We start from the raw sequence: 21,215 nt of genomic DNA, 5'->3' as shown, positions 1-21,215 counted from the left end.
TGTGGTACGCGGTCCTCTCACTGTTGTGGCCTCTCCCGCTGCGGAGCACAGGCTCCAGACGCGCAGGCTCAGCGGCCATGGCTCACTGGCCCAGCCGCTCCGCGGCATGTGGGATCTTCCCGGACCGGGGCACGAATCCGTGTTCCCTGCATCGGCAGGCGGACTCTCAACCACTGCGCCACCAGGGAAGCCCTAATTTAATTTTTTGAAGATAAAACACTGTAAAAACTGAAATTAAAAATCTCTACCATGTTCTAGAGAACACTGAGTCACAGTCAGGTAAGATGAATCAGTATAATACAGACTTCACATGACTATCATTTCTGCCCTACCTACGCCTCCCCAATCCATAATCAGTATTAAAAGCCCACCGCTTTGCTTGATAAGAGAAAGCCTGAGGGTCTGCTTATCAGATAATGTCCCCATTGATGGCAGTGTGATCCTGGAGATGGTTTACAAGCCAGTTGGCCAATATCCCTGCAGACAACTGGGCCCTTGGAGAGCAAATGGCTACAGCCACCTCATTACTTCCAGGAATGTGGTCACTCCACTTACTGGTTTTCTGCCTTAATTTCAGATTCTAATGAATTTCTCCACTTGGTTGGGCGCTAGAACTGAGGCTCTGGCTGCTTCCCGGCACTGGCTCCCTTCCTACTCCCACACGCATCTGAATGGGGTAATCTAAATAATCTAATTGCCACGCATAAAACCTGGAGCGTTCGTTCTAAATTCATTTTCAACTCTGCTTGCCCCCATCCCATCAACCCTTCTTATGAACGCTACAGGACTATTACATTTTGGTTAAACTCCGCTATTACAGTTTGATTAAACTAGCAGTTCTATTCGGGTTCCACTGCTCTGTGCCACTGCTGAGACCGTCAGCTTGGAACGGCCTCTGTACAAGGGGCCATTAGCTGACCTCCTTGGGCTCAACTGTCCTCCTTGTCGTCCTGGCACCCTGTATAAGCCTCTTGCACAGTAAGTAAAACAACACACTGAAATTCTGTGTTCACACGTTTCTTGTCCCCGTCTAAACGCTCAGCCGCAAAGTGTAGTTGAAAAGCCTCCACCTTTCTGGCTGTGACAGTAAAATGAAAGGAAAGGGGTGGATATAGAGATGCTGAAGAAGGAAGAATGAGTAATTTGTGATCACTCGAAGAGATCGGTGAAGGTAGCAGAGAAATAAAAAGTGTCTTGAAGGGTCTCTGACTATGGGTTATCAGGAAAAGATAACACATTTGATCTAAAGAGGACAGACATGATTTCTGCCTTCTAGGTTAGTATCTATCGGGTCTTGTAGCATGAATAATATTTTTAAAAGAAATATTTAAAACAGACGTTTTTAGTACGTTGCAAATGCCAAACAAAATCAGAAGTGGCAAGTTATTTGGAGTCTTTGGGTAGAGGGACTGTAAACAGCGTGCTGGAGGATTACATATAACCATTAGATGAGTAAAATATTATCTATTGTCTGTCTATCTATCTCTCTCTCTCTGTCATAAATTTCTCAGCTTCTTTTTGTTTAGTAAACTTTGACAAATGTAAGGAATAAAAACCAATTATTTCATAGCCTGAGAACATATATTTCAATTAACTTCGGAGAAGTTTAAGTGATAGATGGAAATCAAGATTTTCCTGTAAACTCACTATCTCATTCTTCAGTACTAAGGATTTAATTTCCATTGTGAAATAACTCATGATATGCATGCACACCTGGAAGAACAGGTCCCTTTTTATTTTTTAAAGGTGCAACATAATAAATGAAATATGTTACTGTGGTTGAGTAAAATATAAATAATCATGATTTATTATAATTCATTTAATAGCTCTAGTTCTTTGCAATGTAGAGCACTAATGTGGGTAGGGCACATTCCTACCTAATAGAATTTTGAATGTATGTTTGCTGGTTTTAAGCAAAATTTAAATTAAATAACTGTATTACAAATGCTGAAATGTTAAGTGGTCAAGACGAGTTAGCTAAATGGTTATCATCAATTTAAATAGCTTGTTAAAGACCAGTTGCTGATTTTGTTGTACTTGAAATTCTGATGTTCAAAATACGAAAATATTTTTTAAAAAAGAGCTTTTCTTCTTATTTTTCATAAATCCTCGAAGTTCACTTATAAATTAGAAAAGGTTATTTCTTTACAACTTTGTTGAGTAAAAACCTTCTGGGTTTTTCTTCATAGCTAGATGTGTCCAGGGGCATATTTTAAAAATGTAACAGTTGCCACTGGAGAGCAACTGTAAGCCTCAAATGTTTCCTGCCACAGACTTTTAAATCTCACAAGATTGTGTAACCCTGTAAAACACACTGGCGGATTAAAGCCCTCTAGAGGGGCAATTACCTTAGCTTTTCTCAATGCTTGAGGTAACAAAGATAGTCAGTATTCAATAGCATTCACCTATAGCTTCTGAATCCTTAGATACAGCAAAAGAAGTGGATTTGAAATTATGAGGCATTTCCAAAAATGGTACAATTAGTACCATTTCTCTCTCTCTCTCTCTCTCTCTCTCTCTCTCTCTTCCATTTTGAGAGCAGAGTCTGTACATCTTTATATACCTGTTTTCTAGCACATGCTTCAACATGGAAGGCACTTGGTAAATGTCTGTTCAATTACATTGAAGAGCAAGTTGTAAAATTTTAATCAACTTTTGCTTTTCTATTTTGTCTAGGTCTTCTTTTTACACATCAAGTGACAGATACTTCAACCCAGACTGTATTTGTCCTGAAGCCTTTAAACAACCCAACTAAAGGAATTCAACCTTTTGTCAGAAGGAGCAAGTATTGAATCTCTACTTTCTAAGACATCTGGGTGGGGTGGGGGTAGATATTTGAGTGGGAGACAGGAAAACATAGTTATCAGTGATGCAGAAGAACAGTCCACAAAACCTTCAATTCAGGTTATGTTCCTGTTCCTGCCAAAAATAAGAGATGTCATTAAAATGTAACAACATGCGATGCCAGAAAGTACTCTGTGTGAGCCTTCTTTCAGACAGGTTTTACTCAGTATACCGCCATGGCATGGATTTTTATAAAATATTGCATTATACATACCACACACAATCTCAAAACATTCAAATATGATCCTTTGTAAACAGAGTGGGGAAGAGAATGAAAAAATAAAGGGAACAAATATAAGTGAATTAAAATTCCTTATTCAGAAAGAAAGCAGCTACATACAAAAAGCATATTACACTTTTTAGAATACAAACAGTTATAATAAAATAAAAGCCAATAACTGGAATTGGCTATTCCTCGACCTCACGTATCTCTACATTCAATCAATCATGACATTCTGTCAGTCTTACATGTTCACACGGAACAAGTCTGTCTCCACTGTCACTGTCTCAATTTATAGCTCTTATTACTTCTTACAGGAATTAATTCACCCGCTACATATCAGATTCCGTGTTCCCAAGACAGACTCTATTCCCCTTCCCTCATCATTCCTTCCTTCATATTGCCAAGAGTTTTAACTTTACAAAAGACAGATCTAATCTATGTCACACACGTGTACATATAACGCTTCTAACAATAAGAGGATCCCCTAGAGAGTATCAGTACTTAGGTCTTTGCTTTACTTATAAGCCTCATGACCTGGGATGCTTCCTGACTATTTCTTTAGTTTCACCTGCTGCCACTCCTCACTTTCAGCCAGTCCTTCTCTCCCTGTAGTGCCTTCCAATGCTCCACGCTTTGTGAGGCTCCTTCAGACTGGAACGTGCTTCCCCCTACTTCCCCCTCCTGGCTCTTCTGTTTGTCCAAGAAATCGCTTTCTCTGGTGTTCTGCCTATAACCAGCCCAGAAGCCTTGTATTCCTTCCTCTCTCTCATCATGGCGATCACACTGCTGTGCTTGTCTACAGAACTAGAAAGTGGCAATGTTGAGCTTTAAGCCCAGGGCGGGCTAGTTAACAGTTAGCCAAAACAGCAACTGAGCACATTGCGTGTAATAGAACTAACCACCCTATAAGCACCCTGAATAGTACTGTACATTTTCTTGTAAGAAAACCAAAACCTTAGGCATAAAATATGATCTCAAAAGCCTTTAAGTATCTGGGAGTCAAAACTTCCATTCTCAACTGTTAGCAAGAAGTTACCGATTCTGACCATTGTAACATTTCAAAGCCACTGATGCTGCAGACATGTGTAATGATAGGTAGCACAGTGTACAGGCTTACTAAATATCTGCTGAGTGAATAAATGAATAAAAGGAGCAGAGTAAGGTAGAAGCCCAGGAAGCCTCAAAAATTATAAGAGTAAGGAACACTTTAATAGACTGAATGAACAATCACCCCACCCAGTGAAAATTGTTTGTATGAAACCAAATACATCCAGGCAATGTAAACATTATTTCACTAAGAATTTTTATAATATTCTTAGTTGGTATTTCTTCTTTCTTTCTTAGGTATAATTCTCTAAATCATCAGTGCCAACTGAAAAATAACCAGAGTCCCAATGAGTGCAATTATAGGGGTCATTTAATATGGAACATATTCACCCGGTGTAATTCATGGGGACAAATTTCCAAACTCATAGTCAGTGAAAAATATAATAACTCATCTTATATCAACTCTACTAATATTACTGGTCATATACTGATTTTTAAAGGAAATGAGAGGAAACATATAGGTTACCAAATAAATCAGAATGGCGTTACATCAGGAATCTAGATTGAAGTGAAGTGTGTATCACGGCCTACTTTTCATCTGAATTACTTTAAGGCATGTCTTTCTGTCTTCCCCAAATGGTTTGGGGTCCCTGACTGGCAAGGATTTATGATTTTACCCCACTAGCCTGACTAGGGAAAAAACTCACGTGTCGTTTTAGCGGTTGAGTAGATGGATGGATAATTTCTTTACCTACCACACTCACCCTCCAAAATATAGAAACTCCAGGGTAACTCTGATATTTCTTTTGCTGTGCATCACACTGGAAGCTCACTTAGAAAATAAGCAGAACCCCTGCAATGGCAACTGTTAGACAGATAGGTACTTACTCTGTTTATATCTCTTACTTTTAGAAGAATGTAAGGCTTAAGAAATTCTTATTGAAGAAGAAGGAGATTACTTGAATTAGCTCTATGTGTATTAAATAAATTTAATTAGTTAATTTAAAAAAAAGTCTTGTTGAACATAAAGAGTAAAGACTGATCACAACCTTCAGTTCCAGCCACTCTGCTAAAAATGCTACATTCAGTTCTGGGCATCAATTGTATCTTTTAATTAAAAAAAAATAAAAACAGCGCATTCAAGAAGATGCAATAAATTTCAACTCTCGGATTAGCCATTTGCTTGCAGTATTTCACCTCGTATTTGACTAGCAGGTGAAATTAAATACATTTATTTTCAACAATATCCAATTAGTTCCAAGCATATAGCCTTAAAACTGTGAAGATATACTTTGTGAAAGGTTGCCTAAAGTGCAGTCACAGAAGTCCACCTAAAAAAGTGGATTGTACAAATTAAGAAGAAATTCATTTCAGAACCAATTAATTAATGCCCTAGGAAATCGTTTTCCCTTAATATTTTTTACTCGTGTGATTGGGAAGATAGAAAGAAAACTAGAAAGCATTCAATATTATTATACCTAGAACTAGAAAGCTCATGAATATTGTTATATCAAAGATAATATTGAAGACTTCCCTGGTGGTGCAGTGGTTAAGAATCCACCTGCCAATGCAGCGGACATAGGTTCGAGCCCTGGTCCGGGAAGATCCCACATGCTGCGGAGCAACTAAGTCTGTGCGCCACAACTACTGAGCCTGCGCTCTACAGCCCAAGAGCCACAACTACTGAGCCCTCGTGACACAACTACTGAAGCCCATGCGCCTTGAGCCCGTGCTCCGCAACAAGAGAAGCCACTGCAAGGAGAAACCCGCGCACTGCAACAAAGAGTAGCCCCCGCTCGCCACAACCAGAAATAGACTGCGTGCAGCAATGCAGACCCAATGCAGCCAAAACTAAATTAATAAAATAAATTAATTTAAAAAATAATAATACTGAAATGGTGATCTCATGGACTTTTTCGATAGAGCAAATTTTTAAGGTGTAGTGTATCACTTGTGCAGAGTAACGAGGAAATATTAAAGAGAGCTGAGCTAGATGAATAGGGGTCAGTAGTCAAAGAAAGAGTGAGACACAAAGTGCTCTGAATCTCTCTGATATTTTTCTTTTTCAGAAAGAGATTGGGATTAATGAACACCATTCAAAGGCATATCAGATATTTCACAGAATCATATCCACTCTGGGAGACTGGCTCAAGGGGTATTGGTCCTGGTTTAGCTGTGGAAACAGAGTTCTCATTCAAAATTGTAAATCTGAAGTTTTTCTTTTTCACTGTGATCTTCATTAAATACAGGTTGCTTTTCCTGATTAAGGAGGGAATAAAAGTAGGGAGGAATACTAATCTGTTTTGTTGAGATGTTGAAATTTTTCTCAAAAAGATGGAAGAAATTATTTTTTTAAAGGAAGACAAAACCGGAAGACGCCAGAAAGAAATCAAAATCAGTACCAAGGGAGGAGTGATATGGCAGTTAAGAGGTTCTTTCCATAAACAGTGACTCATGCCTTCTGGAGAAGACACTAGGCTCACGGTTACAACTGAAAACCTGCACTTGCAGCCGCCTATCAGAGGCCACGGGCACCAAGCTCCTGAGAGACACACATGTAGGGATGATCGGTGATGCTGCTGAGGGCTATAGAGACGAGACGGCTGTGTGTGTAACTGACAAGACCAATGGATGAGTGAGCAGGTTTCCTGGAGGGTGACAGATGTGCTCCTGCGATCTGTCGAGTGTGGCAATCTCTACCCACCACCTCTGATTCATGTTTGAACAAATGATACAACCGGAAGAGACACAGAACCATCTTTAAGTGTTATAAATTCTTGAGCAGGAAAGGGAAGGGTGTAGACAGTTATTGTGTTAAATTTCTCCTTCCAAAATAAATTTAGGTTTTCACTGAAGTGGGGCAAAGACAATTGAACACTTCATGACACTGACATGTGTAAATGGCTTAAGATCCTGTGATCTTAGAGAATTACAGGAATCTTAAGATAGCCATATACTAGAAACAGACACTGGTAGACTGAGAAACTTTAAAAATAAATCAGTGAACAACCAATTGGTTCTTAACGTTTAAATAAGAGCATATCCACTTGATAAGTTACGAAGAACCATTTAAAAAGACAAAGAATATTTAGCCACAAGAGAAATGCACCGGAGATGATGGAAAAGCATGCATAAGAGAAAACACTGGTGTGAACAGATGCTACATTAAGATTGAGTGAAACAATGTATGGCGAACATCTGTCCCAGTTCCCAATACTAGGAGAGCATTCTACAAATTTTAAATTAGACAAATTTTAAATTGAATTTAATACTAGGAGAGCATTCTACAAATTTTAAATGATTGTGCATTTGTTTTACCTACGTTGTGTTTGGTTGGTTTTGGCTTGACAAAGAAAGCATCCCAGGGAATAAAGGGAGAATCTGCGTGCTCTGGGTTTTACAGATTAGAAGTGGAAAAGTGCCAGAGGAAACAAACTGCAAAATCAACTTTTGGGAAGGGGACATGAGAAGCACAGGAAGCAAATCACAACACAACTGGGACTCGGTAACATAAAGGAGAAAAGAATTTGGAGGGGGATAGCGGGATGTCAGAAACTCTCTGGCAGAAGCAGTTAGAGAGCACCAGGCCCAGATAAAAGGCAAGAGAGAAGGGTCAGGGAGTGCAAGCGTCTGTGGCAACCAGGCAGTGGGGGTTAGCGGAGGAGCACACTGTGCGTGATCCCAGCAACACCACTGAGGAAGGGGTCCATCAGAAGACAGCTTAAAAAAACTTGTAAGATGACTTCACTCACTTGACAGGTTTCAATAGGTCAGAGCAATATCTGTCTCAAATACCAAGAGAAGATACGTTTTATTCAGGCAGTTGAAACAGGGAGAGCACTTCCTGTGGACTGAATTATGTACACCACCCCACCCCTCCCCCAAATTCATACACTGAAGTCTTAACCCACCATGTGACTGCGTTTGGAGATAGGGCCTTTCAGGAGGTAATTAAGGTTGAATGAGAGCATAAGGGTGGGGCCCTAATGGAATAGGGCTGGTGGCCTTATAAGAAGGGGAAGAGACACACCAGAGAGCTCCGTTTCTGACTGATCACACACAGAGGAAAGGCCATGTGAGACAGTGAGAAGGTGGCCATCTACAGGCCAGGAAGCAAGGTGTCACAGGTATCAACCCAGCTGGCACCTTGATCTTTCATTTCCAGCCTCTAGAAATTTGAGAAAATAAATTTCTGTTGTTTAAGCCACCTAGTCTGTGCCATTTTGTTATGACAACCCTAGCAGACTAATACAGCACCCAAAGGGAGCGTATTCCTGAACATGGGGAAGGAGAGGGGTTTCACAGAGGCAAGAAACAAAATTGCAGAGTGCCTTGGTCTGGCATTGTTGCAATCTTGCAGAAAGGAGCTGGTTTTTCTTTGTGATTTGAGCTGTTCCAGCCCCTTAGAACCTGTTCCTGGAACTATCGACTCAAAGAAGGAATTTAGACAGAATGGATAGGTCCTTGGGTATCAGTGAGCAAGGGTAGGGAGTTGTCGGTGGAACTCAGAGGAGAAAAAGTTACACTTATATATACACTGGGTGACGTCTGATACTTTACTTCAACTCGTAAGGAAGAGCTTGTTGATAAAATACAAGTGACAGAATCCTTGGAAGAAAACAGGCACATTACCTTATAATTTATCACACCAGGGAGGGAACCCTGAAAACAGGCAAGTGTGGGTTCTAATACTCAGGGGAGGTGCTCTTAAAGGCTCACGGAGAAGATGAGTGTATTCCATTTCAAAGAGCAATGGCTTTGGCATCGTGAAAGTTGGGTTCAAATCCCAGGTTACCCTTCCTTACTCAGTGGCTTTGGAAATACCTCCTACCTCCTAAAGTTCAGTTTCCTTGTTTGTAAAATAGTGATAATAATGTCTGCCCTCCAGGCCTGTGAGGTACACTCCACCACCTTAGAGTCCACAGAGCCCAATGCAAAAGGAGTATTTCTCAATATTAATGATAACATATGTCATGTGTGGAAAGCTATGAACTATAAAATAATAGCAATGAAAGTCCCAAATGTTTACCATGAGGAGGAATAAACATGAGAGGAATCTTTAAAAAATGATGACATTTTACAAGAAAATAATCTTTAAAAATGTGTGCAATTAAAAGAGGAATATAGGGCTTCCCTGGTGGCACAGTGGTTGAGAGTCCGCCTGCCGATGCAGGGGACACGGGTTCGTGCCCCGGTCTGGGAAGGTCCCACATGCCGCGGAGCGGTAAAAACAAACGCAAAAAAAAAAAAAAAAAAAAAACCAGGTGACAGAGGCTAGAGGACACTTGCAAGGGGGCAGGTTTGTCAGGAAGAAAAAGCAATTAAAACAGACGAAAGGGGAAATATAAGCAAATTCAGAGGAGGAAGATATTTGTTTGCTACGCTAATAAGTTTGGACTTAATATACACCTAACAATGAAATAACAGCTGAGACAAGACTCGCTTTCATTTTGATAAAAGCCTTAAACATTGATTAAAAACATCAATTCATTATGTCAGACACCTAAAAATATGATATATGTGTAGTATTTAAAAATACTGCATGAGTCACAGGAAGTAGTGAGGGAGGAAGGGGACAGCTGCCTTGCAGGTCTCTCAGCCAAATCAACCCTGGCAATCGCAAAGATGACAGATGCCACAGCCAGATCATCCTCAAATCCAGGGAAGTGATCACGGAAGGCTCAGTTTTGCTAACTCAGAAAAAGAGGGCGCTGCTGGCATCTTCTCTAGAGAATGTGTCAGTGATTAATGATACTACATACATTCTTCTCATACTAATCTGTTTCATATTGCGATTTGTATATATAATTATATATATATATAATAGAGAGAGAGAGAAAGAGGGGGAGAGAGAGAGAGACAAGGCAAGCACATATCAAGGCTTTTAAGAGATGAATATGATCATTTACAAGGCTACACCAGCAAATGACTCAGTTTTATGCATCAAGCATAGAAAATTATTGTGATCATAATTTTATTCTTAGTACCCAAAATTCTACATCATATTTTTGGTAGCCTCCTTTTTCCATTTCTGTAGTAGACATTTGACTATGAAATATTTTATCATATTCCATTTTGTGATTAGATCCTATAGGTTGCTATGAATTTAAGAAACCAAAAGTGATCTTCAGTGTTTGCTCTTTGCTTTCCTACATGTACGCTATTTCTTTTCCCGAATTTTCTCTCTTTTGTGTGTTTTAGGAAGGACTACACATCTTATGATACTTGAAGTTGTGTTATGACATTTTACAAGGCGCGTGATGTTTTCTTAACAGTGTTATAATACAGGCTCATGCTAAAGTACAACAGTTCAAATAAGCACGGAAATCATACTCACAATGGAACAAAAGAGCCTAATTGAGCAGCTTTATAACCTTGTACAGAATTCCCTCACCACCACTTTAGATAGAATTGCTTTTATTTTAGCAATGCTCTTTTAATTAAGTCCTAAACATCTAAAACATGGCAAATGTAAATATGTATTATAAATCCTTAATTATGAGGATTGCTAAGCATTCATGCAGCTTTCTGCCTTGGAGATAGATTCTTTTTGTTCAAAATCCGCCAAAATTGAGAGATAAAAGTGAATGGATGTGAAAAATGCAAAACTTTGTTTAGACTGCCCTTCTCTTGGTAGCAGTATCACTTTACCACATTGTCTTCAAGAGTTAAATTATGTTTCAGTTTATCTAGCGGCTTTTAAGTCAAAACCTCTCCTGCCATTTTCTGCCTTTGTTGCCATATTCAGAAAGACTAGCACCCCGAGACTGACTAGAAGTTGAATTAACTATTGGGGATCCTGAGGTCTTCATGGCCTTTGGCTAGAAAATAAAGCACTTTGGGATCAGAAAAGGGCAACACTGTCCCTCTGCTTGGGATGAGTTTAAACTGGATCCAGAAAGACCTCTTGCTATTTTTAATCCCACATACTGTTTTAAAACTATACAGGAGACTATTCTGGTATAGTAGCAATAAAATAAAAATCTTATCATGTATCCCAACAATATTTAATTGAAAATGTGCCACCTAGGGGATTGTCTTCCATTTCTCTGCCGACATGGCCTGTTTCCCAGTCCCTACCCAAAGTATCTTCCAACATATGCATGCACGCTCGCGTGCACACACGCATACACAGACACACACGCTGACAGTTTCCTCTCAGCAATTCATTTCCCTCACAGACCACTTTGCATTTAGTTCCTTTCTTCTGTTTGGTTATCTACTGATGAACATTAAAAGACAAACACATATCAATATCTTTGAAAACCAAAGACAAGTCTTGAAGATCTAAATACATATTCAATCTTTTAGAACAAAGCTGTTAGTCCAGAGAGAAACTGAACTTTCTCAAATTTTCTCAAAAATCTCTCTTTTGAGTCTGATACACAAAGGTAATTGGTTTACATTAACAGGAAAATGTGGGGTTCTCAGCTATGGGCCACAGGGTCAAATGTCTGTTCATTGCCATCCAAGCATCTCCCAACTCCAAGACTTGCAACAAATTCCTAGGAGAGTTTATCAATGCCCTTCAACGGACATTCAAAAAATATCTCTCGGGACTTCCCTGGTGGCACAGTGGTCAAGACTCCACGCCAGTGCAAGGGGCCCAGGTTCAATCCCTGGCCAGGGAACTAGATCCCACATGCATGCCTCAACTAAGAGTTCGTGTGCCACAACTAAGGAGCCCGAGTGCCACAACTAAGGAGCCTGCCTGCTGCAACCAAGACCCAGCGTGAGCAAATAAATAAAGTTTTTAAAAATATCTCTCTGTAGGTTATAACTTCAGAGTAACTGAATTAATGAAATTACAGGTTGTAGTTTGTCTTAAAACTATACAATAAATGTAATTTAGGAAAGCAGTTGAATTTATATATTCACATACTATTTCTAAACTAATATCGACCTGTGACCTCACTTGTAAGTACCATATTTGCCAGTGAGGGAAAAAAAATGGTTACAGAAACAAATATGTTTTTTATAATTTAGAAACACATACCATCTTATTCTAGAGCACTGCCAAGTAATAAGAGGTACTCACTAAATAAAGTAATTAGAGCTGTAGGACAACTGATACATATCACACCCTTTTTTTCCTTTGTGATTTAAAAAACTTAGAGGTAAATTTCTTCACTGTTCTATTAAATACTTAGAGCATAAAAAAATTTTATAGTTACTAATTTTAAACTACTTAAAATGTCAAATGTTTTTAGGCTGCACTCACTTTTCCAATTATTACATTGGAATGACTCATTAACTGTAACATAAATGGGCTCATTTTTACCTCTTTTATGCTATTTCTCTGGTTTTATGACCAGAGTACCACTTTTCCGTGAACCATGATGAAAATGCACTGGGAGAAAAAAAAAAAATGAAGCACATACCCTTTCTCTTCCAAATACCAACTCACCTCAGAAGAACTGAAGTAATAATGACAATTTGTAATGTATTTTGCATGTACATTCTTTACCAGTAAGTAATACTGTAGTTTCAGGTACCATGTATGTGAATACCTTGGCAAAAGACATGCTTGCAAAAACTTTATCCTCTGAAAGTCAATTGGGAAACAAAAATATCTTTACTTGTGCTAGTAGCATATCAGATTTACCAACACAGAGTCACCAAGACCCTGGAGTGATCAGTACCGTGGAAGGTCTAAATTCATAGATTATAAACAAGGAATGATAGTTCTAGAAGTCAAATAAATAAACACATGTATACATACATGCCTAACTGAAGCACACAGCCAGATAACGACAGCCTTAGAACTCCTTGAAAAAATTCAAATGCTGGAATCTCAGACATCAAAGTTTCTCCCAAAAAGTAACTAAGAAGATAATCCAATGGTCAATGACATCTTGATTATTTAGAAATGCATTTATTGTAACTTAGTCTTATGGGTAAACTATCCATTATTCCTCAAGAAATTTTAAACTTTAAAAAAAAAAACTCAAAGACTTTAAATTACAATATTAATATTGTGGGTGAATTATTCATTTAAGTATATTCAGTTAATTGAGGCTTTTTGATGAGTTCATTCTTCCTTTAAGGACTTTCAGTGATAAACACGAGTTCTTCTAAAACTCCATAATTTTTTGTCTGCAATTAGTTTAGGGCATTTATTTCTCTTTCTGAGATTTTCCTTTTTATAGGGACCCAAATCAAACTGACCTTAGCATGTGATGCTACAATTCAAGACATGTTTTTAAAGGTCTGTTTGTTAAAGAGTGTTTCTAAAAGGTCCCACCTGAAATACCCATTAAAACAACAATCCATATATTCTATGAGAATTCACCCCACCACCACCAAGAACACAGCTCAATTCACCTCATGATCGTGGTTAATCCATGAAACACCCCCTATTTTAAGCACATATTCTGTGATGGGTCCATCCTTCCTTATCATACAGTTAACTTGAAAAACTGCAATAATTCTAAATAAATAGTAAACAAGTTACTGAGGCCAAGATTTCTGAGTCGATAAAAATGAAAAAATAATTAAGCTAAGCAATAATGGAAACACCAGGCCACTTAAAAAAATCAAACTCTGCATTATTTAATATTTCACCAGAAACAGTCACCTACAAATCTGAATACACATATCTGGGATTTATGTAACAATGCTGGATAAATTCTTATTATTCTTCCTACTATTTTCAGGGCCTGGGTCATTCTGTAAACTTTCAGTCACAACAGAGGAAAGAAAAGATTTTTTTAAAAGGACAGAGAAGAACTTCCCAAATAACCTGACTAGTCAGTGATATGATTCGTAAGTTGACAACATTAAGGTCCCAATACAATTTATCTAAGGTAAAGGAGATTCAGATTCTAAATACAGTATCAAATTGTGACAAAGCGGTGTTTGCAAAGCAAGACTGATATTCTATTGTAAAAAAGTTCAGAACCATGTAATGCAAGTGTCACGATACTTTATCATCTATTTACCATGGAGAGTCATGAATCCCATCATCATTCTCGTCCACACCCAGAATAAGTCACATTAAGTAAGCTATATGAGACGGTCCTAGGCTGTCTTTGATCTGGAAATTGGTCTTTTGATAAGACAGAAATCTTCATTAGTTCTGCACCATTGTAAACACTATTATGAAAAATAAATCATTTTAACATATGGCCATTTATTTTGGGGAAAAAATGCTACAGTGAAATTTCAAGGAAAAGAATTTTTAAAATATTATATCGTATCATATTTTTTAACTTAAACTTGTAAAAAAAACCACTGTAGTAAAGAGTATAATGTAAATAAAATGAGGCCACTCATCAGTTCTTGGAAATGAAAATTAAATACAACTCCAAACGGACAAGGCATTTACATAAAAATTAATTATCTTGGCATGAGTAGGTAAAAGGCACCTGCTTAATTATTATGAATTATCAGTGGGCAGGGCTTAAGTGAAAATCTATTTTTCAATTTATTCTAGAAAGTTTGCCAATTTCAGAATTTTTAGGAAGCTGCTACTGTAAAAGTCATAGGGACAAGGGCATTCTTCCAGTAAGATGATTTACTCCATCCAATTAGTGATTTCAGATGCATGTTCCTCATTAGTATGGAGTGGAATATTTTACACTCATGAAAGTATAAAATAACAACAGAATTTTCATTCAAAATATCTAAGCTGCAATTACGTATACACTTTATTGAACTTCTTATACTAAGGGGATTACTTGAGATTGAAAGTGTCTCTTTAGCAGCCAAGACTGCTGAAACTTTGCAAGTAGTTATAAATAATTCATAGGCATGGAAATAACAAGATTTCTGAAGAATAGTATCTTTAAGAAGACACATATGAAGAAGATGCTAATAAAGGCTTCTTCTGTTATAGCTCCTGGCAATTGTAGCACTACCTTCAGCACTTCAATCCCTGAGGAATGCATCTGCGTGCTAAATAAAGACTAAATTTTATCATAGCAGTATATAATTTATCTACTATCCAAGTCACACCATTATATTACATTGTGTATTATTTAAGTCAAGGGTCAATGAACTTTTTCTATGAAGAGCTAGAGAGTAAAGAATGTTATTTAGGTCCTTGTATAACAAGGAAATCAATTTTAAGATAATTTTATTGATAAAATTAAAAATATAATAATAATTGAGTATGAATTTTTGCCATACTGGTCTACTAACGAGAAGAATGAACTAAAATTTGAATTTCATATAATCGTTTTATGCCACAAAGAATTCTTCATTTAATTTTTTTCAAACATTTCAAAATGCAGTAAATCAACTATACCCCAATAAAAATTAATTTGAAAAAATTTGAAAAAAATGTAAGAACCATTCTTACCTCACAGGCTACTACACAAAACAGGCAGTGGGCTAGATCTGACCCATGGGCCATATTTTACCAACCTCTGAACTAAATATTACATTATCTTACAAGTGACATTATATAATTCTATTAATTTGTTTTCACCAAAAAGGTAAATTAATTCAATCTTGATATAGAGATTGACTTCCATAAAGGAATTGTTTACATATGATACAAATTCTGAAATTAATTTTAGAAGACATAAAAATGTTTCTTACTTAGGTTAAGCACTAGGTATCACATGGAAGTCCTGTGTTCGACTCCTTGTTGGCTATGAGCTGTGTTATCTCCATAGCTGGAGGCTGCCCTTATCAGAAATGATTTGGGATGCATACTATCAGGAAAGGGGAGAACGCACCACATTGATGAAAACAAATCAGTATTGCTGTTAGAAGAGTGAGTCAAAGTTCAGGCTCACCTTTATATCCAGAGGTCAGCTACTTATGTATTGCAACTTGTAATTGTATTTTAACAGTACTTTATTGTTTATATTAGTAATTTTTTGCTATGGAAAAGAATTTGGGTGGGGAGGAGGAGGAAAAGAAGAAAGTTTCTAGAAAGAGGTACAAGGCTGAATTTGAACAATTTGAGAATCTGTCCAGTAGCATTTAGGTGGCATCCCAGAGCCCACAAGAACGATCATCTACTCAAGTCATTACCTTCAACTTTTGTTAACTTTAACATATTCTTTAGTGCTTCTTTCAGGGTAGATATCAGATACAGCCTTTATTCCAATTACGGAAAAGAAAGCACACAGCGAGAAATTAACTTCTAATTATGTCATTCATAAGCTACTTGTTAAGCATTAAATATTCTCAGTATACCTGAAGCCAGAGAGCTTCCATCACATGATCTGCAAGAGAGAAAATAAAAGCAAAACTCTTAGCTGACTTACTTACACCTTTTCTTCTTTTACAGTGTCCACCCCTCCCCCAACAACGTCTTAATGCTCAGAAGGAAACTGTGGGTTCATAAGAGCAATTTAAAAATAAAGGGACTTCCCTGGTGGCGCAGTGGTTAAGACTCCATGCTTCCAAGGCAGGGGGCCCAGATTCGAGCCCTGGTCAGGGAACTAGATCCCACATGCATGCCGCAGCTAAGAGTTCACATGCCACAACTAAGGAGCCCGTAAGCCAACACTAAGGAGCCCACCGGCCGCAACTAAGCCCCAGCCCAACCAAAATAAATAAATAAATGAAAATAAATATTTTTTTAAATAATTTAAAAAAATAAAGAGGTGACTCCCTTTTCAGTGCATGTATCTTATTAGCAAGTGAAGAAAGCAACAACAGCCTGTGCAGCTTATCAAAGAGCAAGCCTTACTAGGAGGATCTGTTTCTAAACTTTCACAGAAGGAACCCTTCAATATAATAACACCTTGACCAGAACAAGGAGGAAAGACCTGGGGCTGGTTTCAATGTTTTTCATCTTTAGTCAGAAGAGGAGTCAGCAGTCACCAAAGATGTGTAAGCACACGCATCTAGTGGTTTATGCATCTTTATATAAATATATACATATGTTCACAAATCATTGCTATGTAAATGGCTGCCACCATGCCTACAAGTAAGGCAATTGTGTACTCAAATTGTGAGAGTTCTTGAACTCTTGGTGCCTCTCCAACACACACACATAGATACACCTGAACATGTATGTGTGTTTGCACAGAAACCTTCTAATGTAAACTTACCCTGTTGATTAATTAGATCAACTAACATTCAAATTAAAGTGTACCTAATCCCTGAGCTGTCCCTGGTGTATAAAGTCCTGTCCTGTGTAAGCTTTCATACTGGCGGCCTTGGGCAGTCTTGGGCCGACTCAGTGGATAGCAGATTTGCTCCTGGTGAATCAGCTGTAAATAGAGGGAAAATGTCTTTGTATTCACCCGAGAGACTGACCTTTAATTTCCTTTATTTTTATTCAGTTCTCCCTGACTTTAATATTGGTGTTCAAGATTGATTCATGTTTTAATGTAAAGTTTTGTCCAAAAGAATTACTGGAGCTATTATAATACTTTAAAAACACTTATGGTGGTTGATGGTCACTTGTCACTATGCTGAATTACAACCTTGCTGGTAAACATATAGACTTGTTCCTCCAAAAAAGATACAATACATGGAGTACCATGACTTGGTAATAAGTGCTTTGCTTTCTTCCCCCCCCCCCCCACAAAATACTAATGAAATAAAACTTGGCAAATGAATTTTTTTGTTTTATATCTACTGCTGCAAATTATACTGTCAATGTGATAGTAACAAGAAATTACTAAATGCACCTTTAATTATCTGAAGTCATTTAACTGCATATATGACACTTTAAGAACAGTCAACTCTTAACACATATGGTAACCAAGAATTCCAACTTTAATATTTAAATGTTCCTAATAATTTAAAATGCTATAGGTTCTTTAAGTTAATCAAATGTTTAAAAGAGCATTAAACTACTTCCTGAAGAATAAACCAAGGATAAAAGAATCAGGATTGAAATTTTAAGTGTCAGGAGAGGCCCAGCCAGAGCTAAGCACCCATGAATATTCTGCTCTCCTGAGATCTTCTCAGCAGCTCATCTTTCCTTTGAAGAAGATATATTACAAAGAAGCTATTGAAGGTCGATCTGCCTTTTATTGGACTTCAAGAAAATAAACAAATGTGAACAACTAATAGCCCAGTCAGTCACATCAGTCAATTATAAACTCAAACAGTCAGCATATTGGAAAGACAAGACTGCCTCTAGGCCAGACTTAAGCGCTGCTTTCCTTAAGGGAAGGATGCTTCAAATGATGTGCTTTACATTGTAAGAGTGACCTCTAGCGCTTCCTTTTTTGCTGAACTTCGGTAGTTGGACGATGAATTTACTCATGCGTTTTCTACAAAACTTTCTGTGTGTGGGGGGGGTGGGTCTGTGTTGTTATTGTTTGTTTGTTGTAATGTTGGTCAAATGCTACTATTACAGCATTCCAAGATTTTGATTAGGTGAAAATATGCACATTTTATTGACTCATGGGATTCTTACACCCCCAGATTAAAACAGAAGCTAAAACAGTGCAACGTCCGAGTGAAGTTCTCTTCTTTCAGAGTGACAGATATACCACACCATTAAATGAGCTAATACTGAATGGAAGGACGCAATCACAGTGGCCATTCAATGTAAACGAGCATTTGGCTTGTGCCAGTAAGGTCATTTATAATGTTCTTCCCACATCAGAGTGCTTTAGCGCGCTCAAGGGATGTGCCATAGCAAATGCTTGGTTCCTGGCTTATTTGTGTCCCCCCAACCTAAACCTGCTTGAACTGTAGTGACATAAATTCCTGACCAGGCCTCACAGCCCTTTCTTGAAAAGCAGATGAGCTTTTCCTTTAAAGTCCAAGAAAGAGAGAAAAAGTTGTATTTGCTGGGCTTGTTGATCATTCATCAGGGAGGGAGAAATTCTCCAGTTTAGAGATTTTAGGCCAAATGTAACTTTTAAAACTTCTTATCTCTAATAAAAAGTGGATGAAGGGACCTCTGTCAAATTATTTTGGATGATACTTAAATTAGAAATAAGGTCTTAATAAATCTTCCCTGGGACCATTAACTCAGAATCAGAATATTCAATCACAAATTTATAAAGTTAAAAATTCAAGAATAATACTTTTGAAAAAAGCACCTGAATGTATTTCTTTAAGCAAGATGTAGGAATCAAGCCCCCGTGTTCAAGTCTCATTCTGGTGGCAGTGAGGACACAATTCCTAATATTGAGGTTCACCTCTACCAATTCTGCCCCTGAATTCTGCAGTATGTTTCAGTTATTATCCTGGCATCATTCTAAAGATGCAGCCAGCTATCAGTCTGCCAAATTGCAAACTTCAGAAATCTAAGCTAATGTAGCATAATGTAAAGTCTGCCAGTTGTTTTCCTGTTAGACATAATTCCAATAAAATTCAGGAAACCTAAAAAAAGGAAGAAACAAAGACATTCACAGGCTATTCCATGATTAAGATGATGATTTAATGTTTTACTAGAACTTGAGTGTTCTCAATGAATACACAAAGACAAGAGGACAAGATTCTGCTCGTAGACAAACAGAGAAAAGATACTTTGCATATTCTGACCAGACCAAGAGGAAAGACATGTGTAAACCCAGTCGTATTTGCAAGATTTTAAGTGATGCTTCATTTATAGCAATGTGCTTTGCAGCAATTCCAGCTGCAAATAATAATCATAAAAAACAACAGAATTAAAGTTTTGCAGAGAGGCCCCCTTCAAGTTCTAAATCATTTGCTGTATACTTACAGGAATTCCCAGCTAAAACCCTGTTCCAATTTGGAGTAGATAACAGAAGTAGCGTCTTGAGAACAGCTCCGGTGACGGGCCTCATGTTCACATTCATTGGGCTCCCCCAAAAGATCTTGAGTGGCTCTCCGAGGGCTCCAGTCCCGCTCTCAGTCTGTCTCCCAGCTCTGTCTGGATTTTCAGCACCTCTGGGTGTCTTGGTCTCTCTACCTCCTCCTCTTCCTTCTCTCTCTCTCTCTCTCTCACACACACACACACACAAACACACACACCACAGCCCTGACTGCTCACTGAAAAGCGCTCAGCATCTTTCCGAACGAGCATCCACACTGCCGAGGCCACGCCCACTCCTCGCAGCCGTGGTCCCAGAAATTGGCAGCAGCAGCGTCCCTCCTCCAAATTCACAGCAGCGCTCAGAGCTCCGCCGGGCGCTGCGCTGCTGATGAAAGCTGGACTTGGAGGCGAGGCCTGCCGCGGCTGGGCCTCCTCGGGGCTCCCTCCCCTCTGCTCTATTCTTCAATAATCCTTAACCCTTTTCTCCCCTCTGGAGATGTCCGTGGGGGGAGGGGCGAGGCGGTGGAACCTCCTGATTTTCTGCAGGTCTTGCCTTCAGCAGAGCCAGTCAACATACTGAGCTAATTCCTGATTATCCGGGAGTGCATCCAGGTAAAATTGTGTTTTGTTTCAAAACAAAAGCATAAAATGAGACAGAAATAACTAAGCAGCATTGGTAAATGGTAGCTAAAACTGTCCTTGGGGAAAATACTTGCTGTTGTTTTTCTCTGTTTATATAAAATTATCCTCTTCAGCTATGGTGCCAGGATTTTATTATGGAAATGCCTCACAAGGAAACAGACATTCCTGTTTGGCAGATATTTAAAATCATCTAGTAATAGTCTGCAAGAAATTAACATTTCTTATTTTAGTGCATCAGGAGTACAAATCCACAAACTGAATGCTTTGGATAGATCTATTTTGATGAATGCTTCAGGCTGTGAATACACAGTGGCATTCTACAATCAAATTCTTTAATAATAATTCCCAAAAGGCCCAAAAATAAAAATGATGGGATACTGAAGAAAGGGAACCCCCCGCCCAAAACACACACACACACACTCACACCAAACCTCCTAAACAATTTAAAGATGTAATTCAAATGGCCTAAAGGAGAGAGGAGTAAAGTTGAATTCAGAAGATCTCCAGCTACAGAAAAATTACTCTTCAAATGGCTGATCCATGGATATGGCCAGTTCTTGAATAGAATATTAAAGTATTTAAATAATGGAGCTAGTATCACATAAGGATAAGTGTATAACATGGTGTCATAGAAGGATAAATAAGCTCTTCAAAATAAATGTCAAGATATCTAACTTAGAATGTGCTAAATTTTATAATAGGAACACTGAGATTCTCAAGCACTTCTTGGTGATAACAAGTAAGAAGAAACATAAGCATTCAGCAGCAGCAACCTTGCTATAGAATGAATGAAATAAGGGGGAAATGACA

General features: G+C 38.2%; 1 protein-coding gene across 6 annotated transcripts in view; it reads right to left on the bottom strand.

Annotated features, from left to right (window-relative positions):
* CNTNAP4 (contactin associated protein family member 4) overlaps nt 1-19,794 on the bottom strand; it is a 259,706-nt gene extending 239,912 nt beyond the window's left edge. For all 6 annotated transcript variants that reach the window (XM_024735646.1, XM_024735648.1, XM_024735652.1 and 3 more), the window contains exon 1: nt 19,710-19,794. In XM_024735646.1, coding sequence (XP_024591414.1) covers nt 19,710-19,794 — 85 coding nt within the window. The remainder of the gene's footprint in view (nt 1-19,709) is intronic.
* Nucleotides 19,795-21,215: the final 1,421 nt, after the last annotated feature.

The sequence above is a fragment of the Neophocaena asiaeorientalis genome, unplaced genomic scaffold, assembly GCF_003031525.2.
Source record: "Neophocaena asiaeorientalis asiaeorientalis breed wild unplaced genomic scaffold, Neophocaena_asiaeorientalis_V1.1 scaffold40, whole genome shotgun sequence".
NCBI lineage: Eukaryota > Metazoa > Chordata > Mammalia > Artiodactyla > Phocoenidae > Neophocaena > Neophocaena asiaeorientalis.
This window is presented reverse-complemented; position numbering and strand designations above follow the sequence as displayed.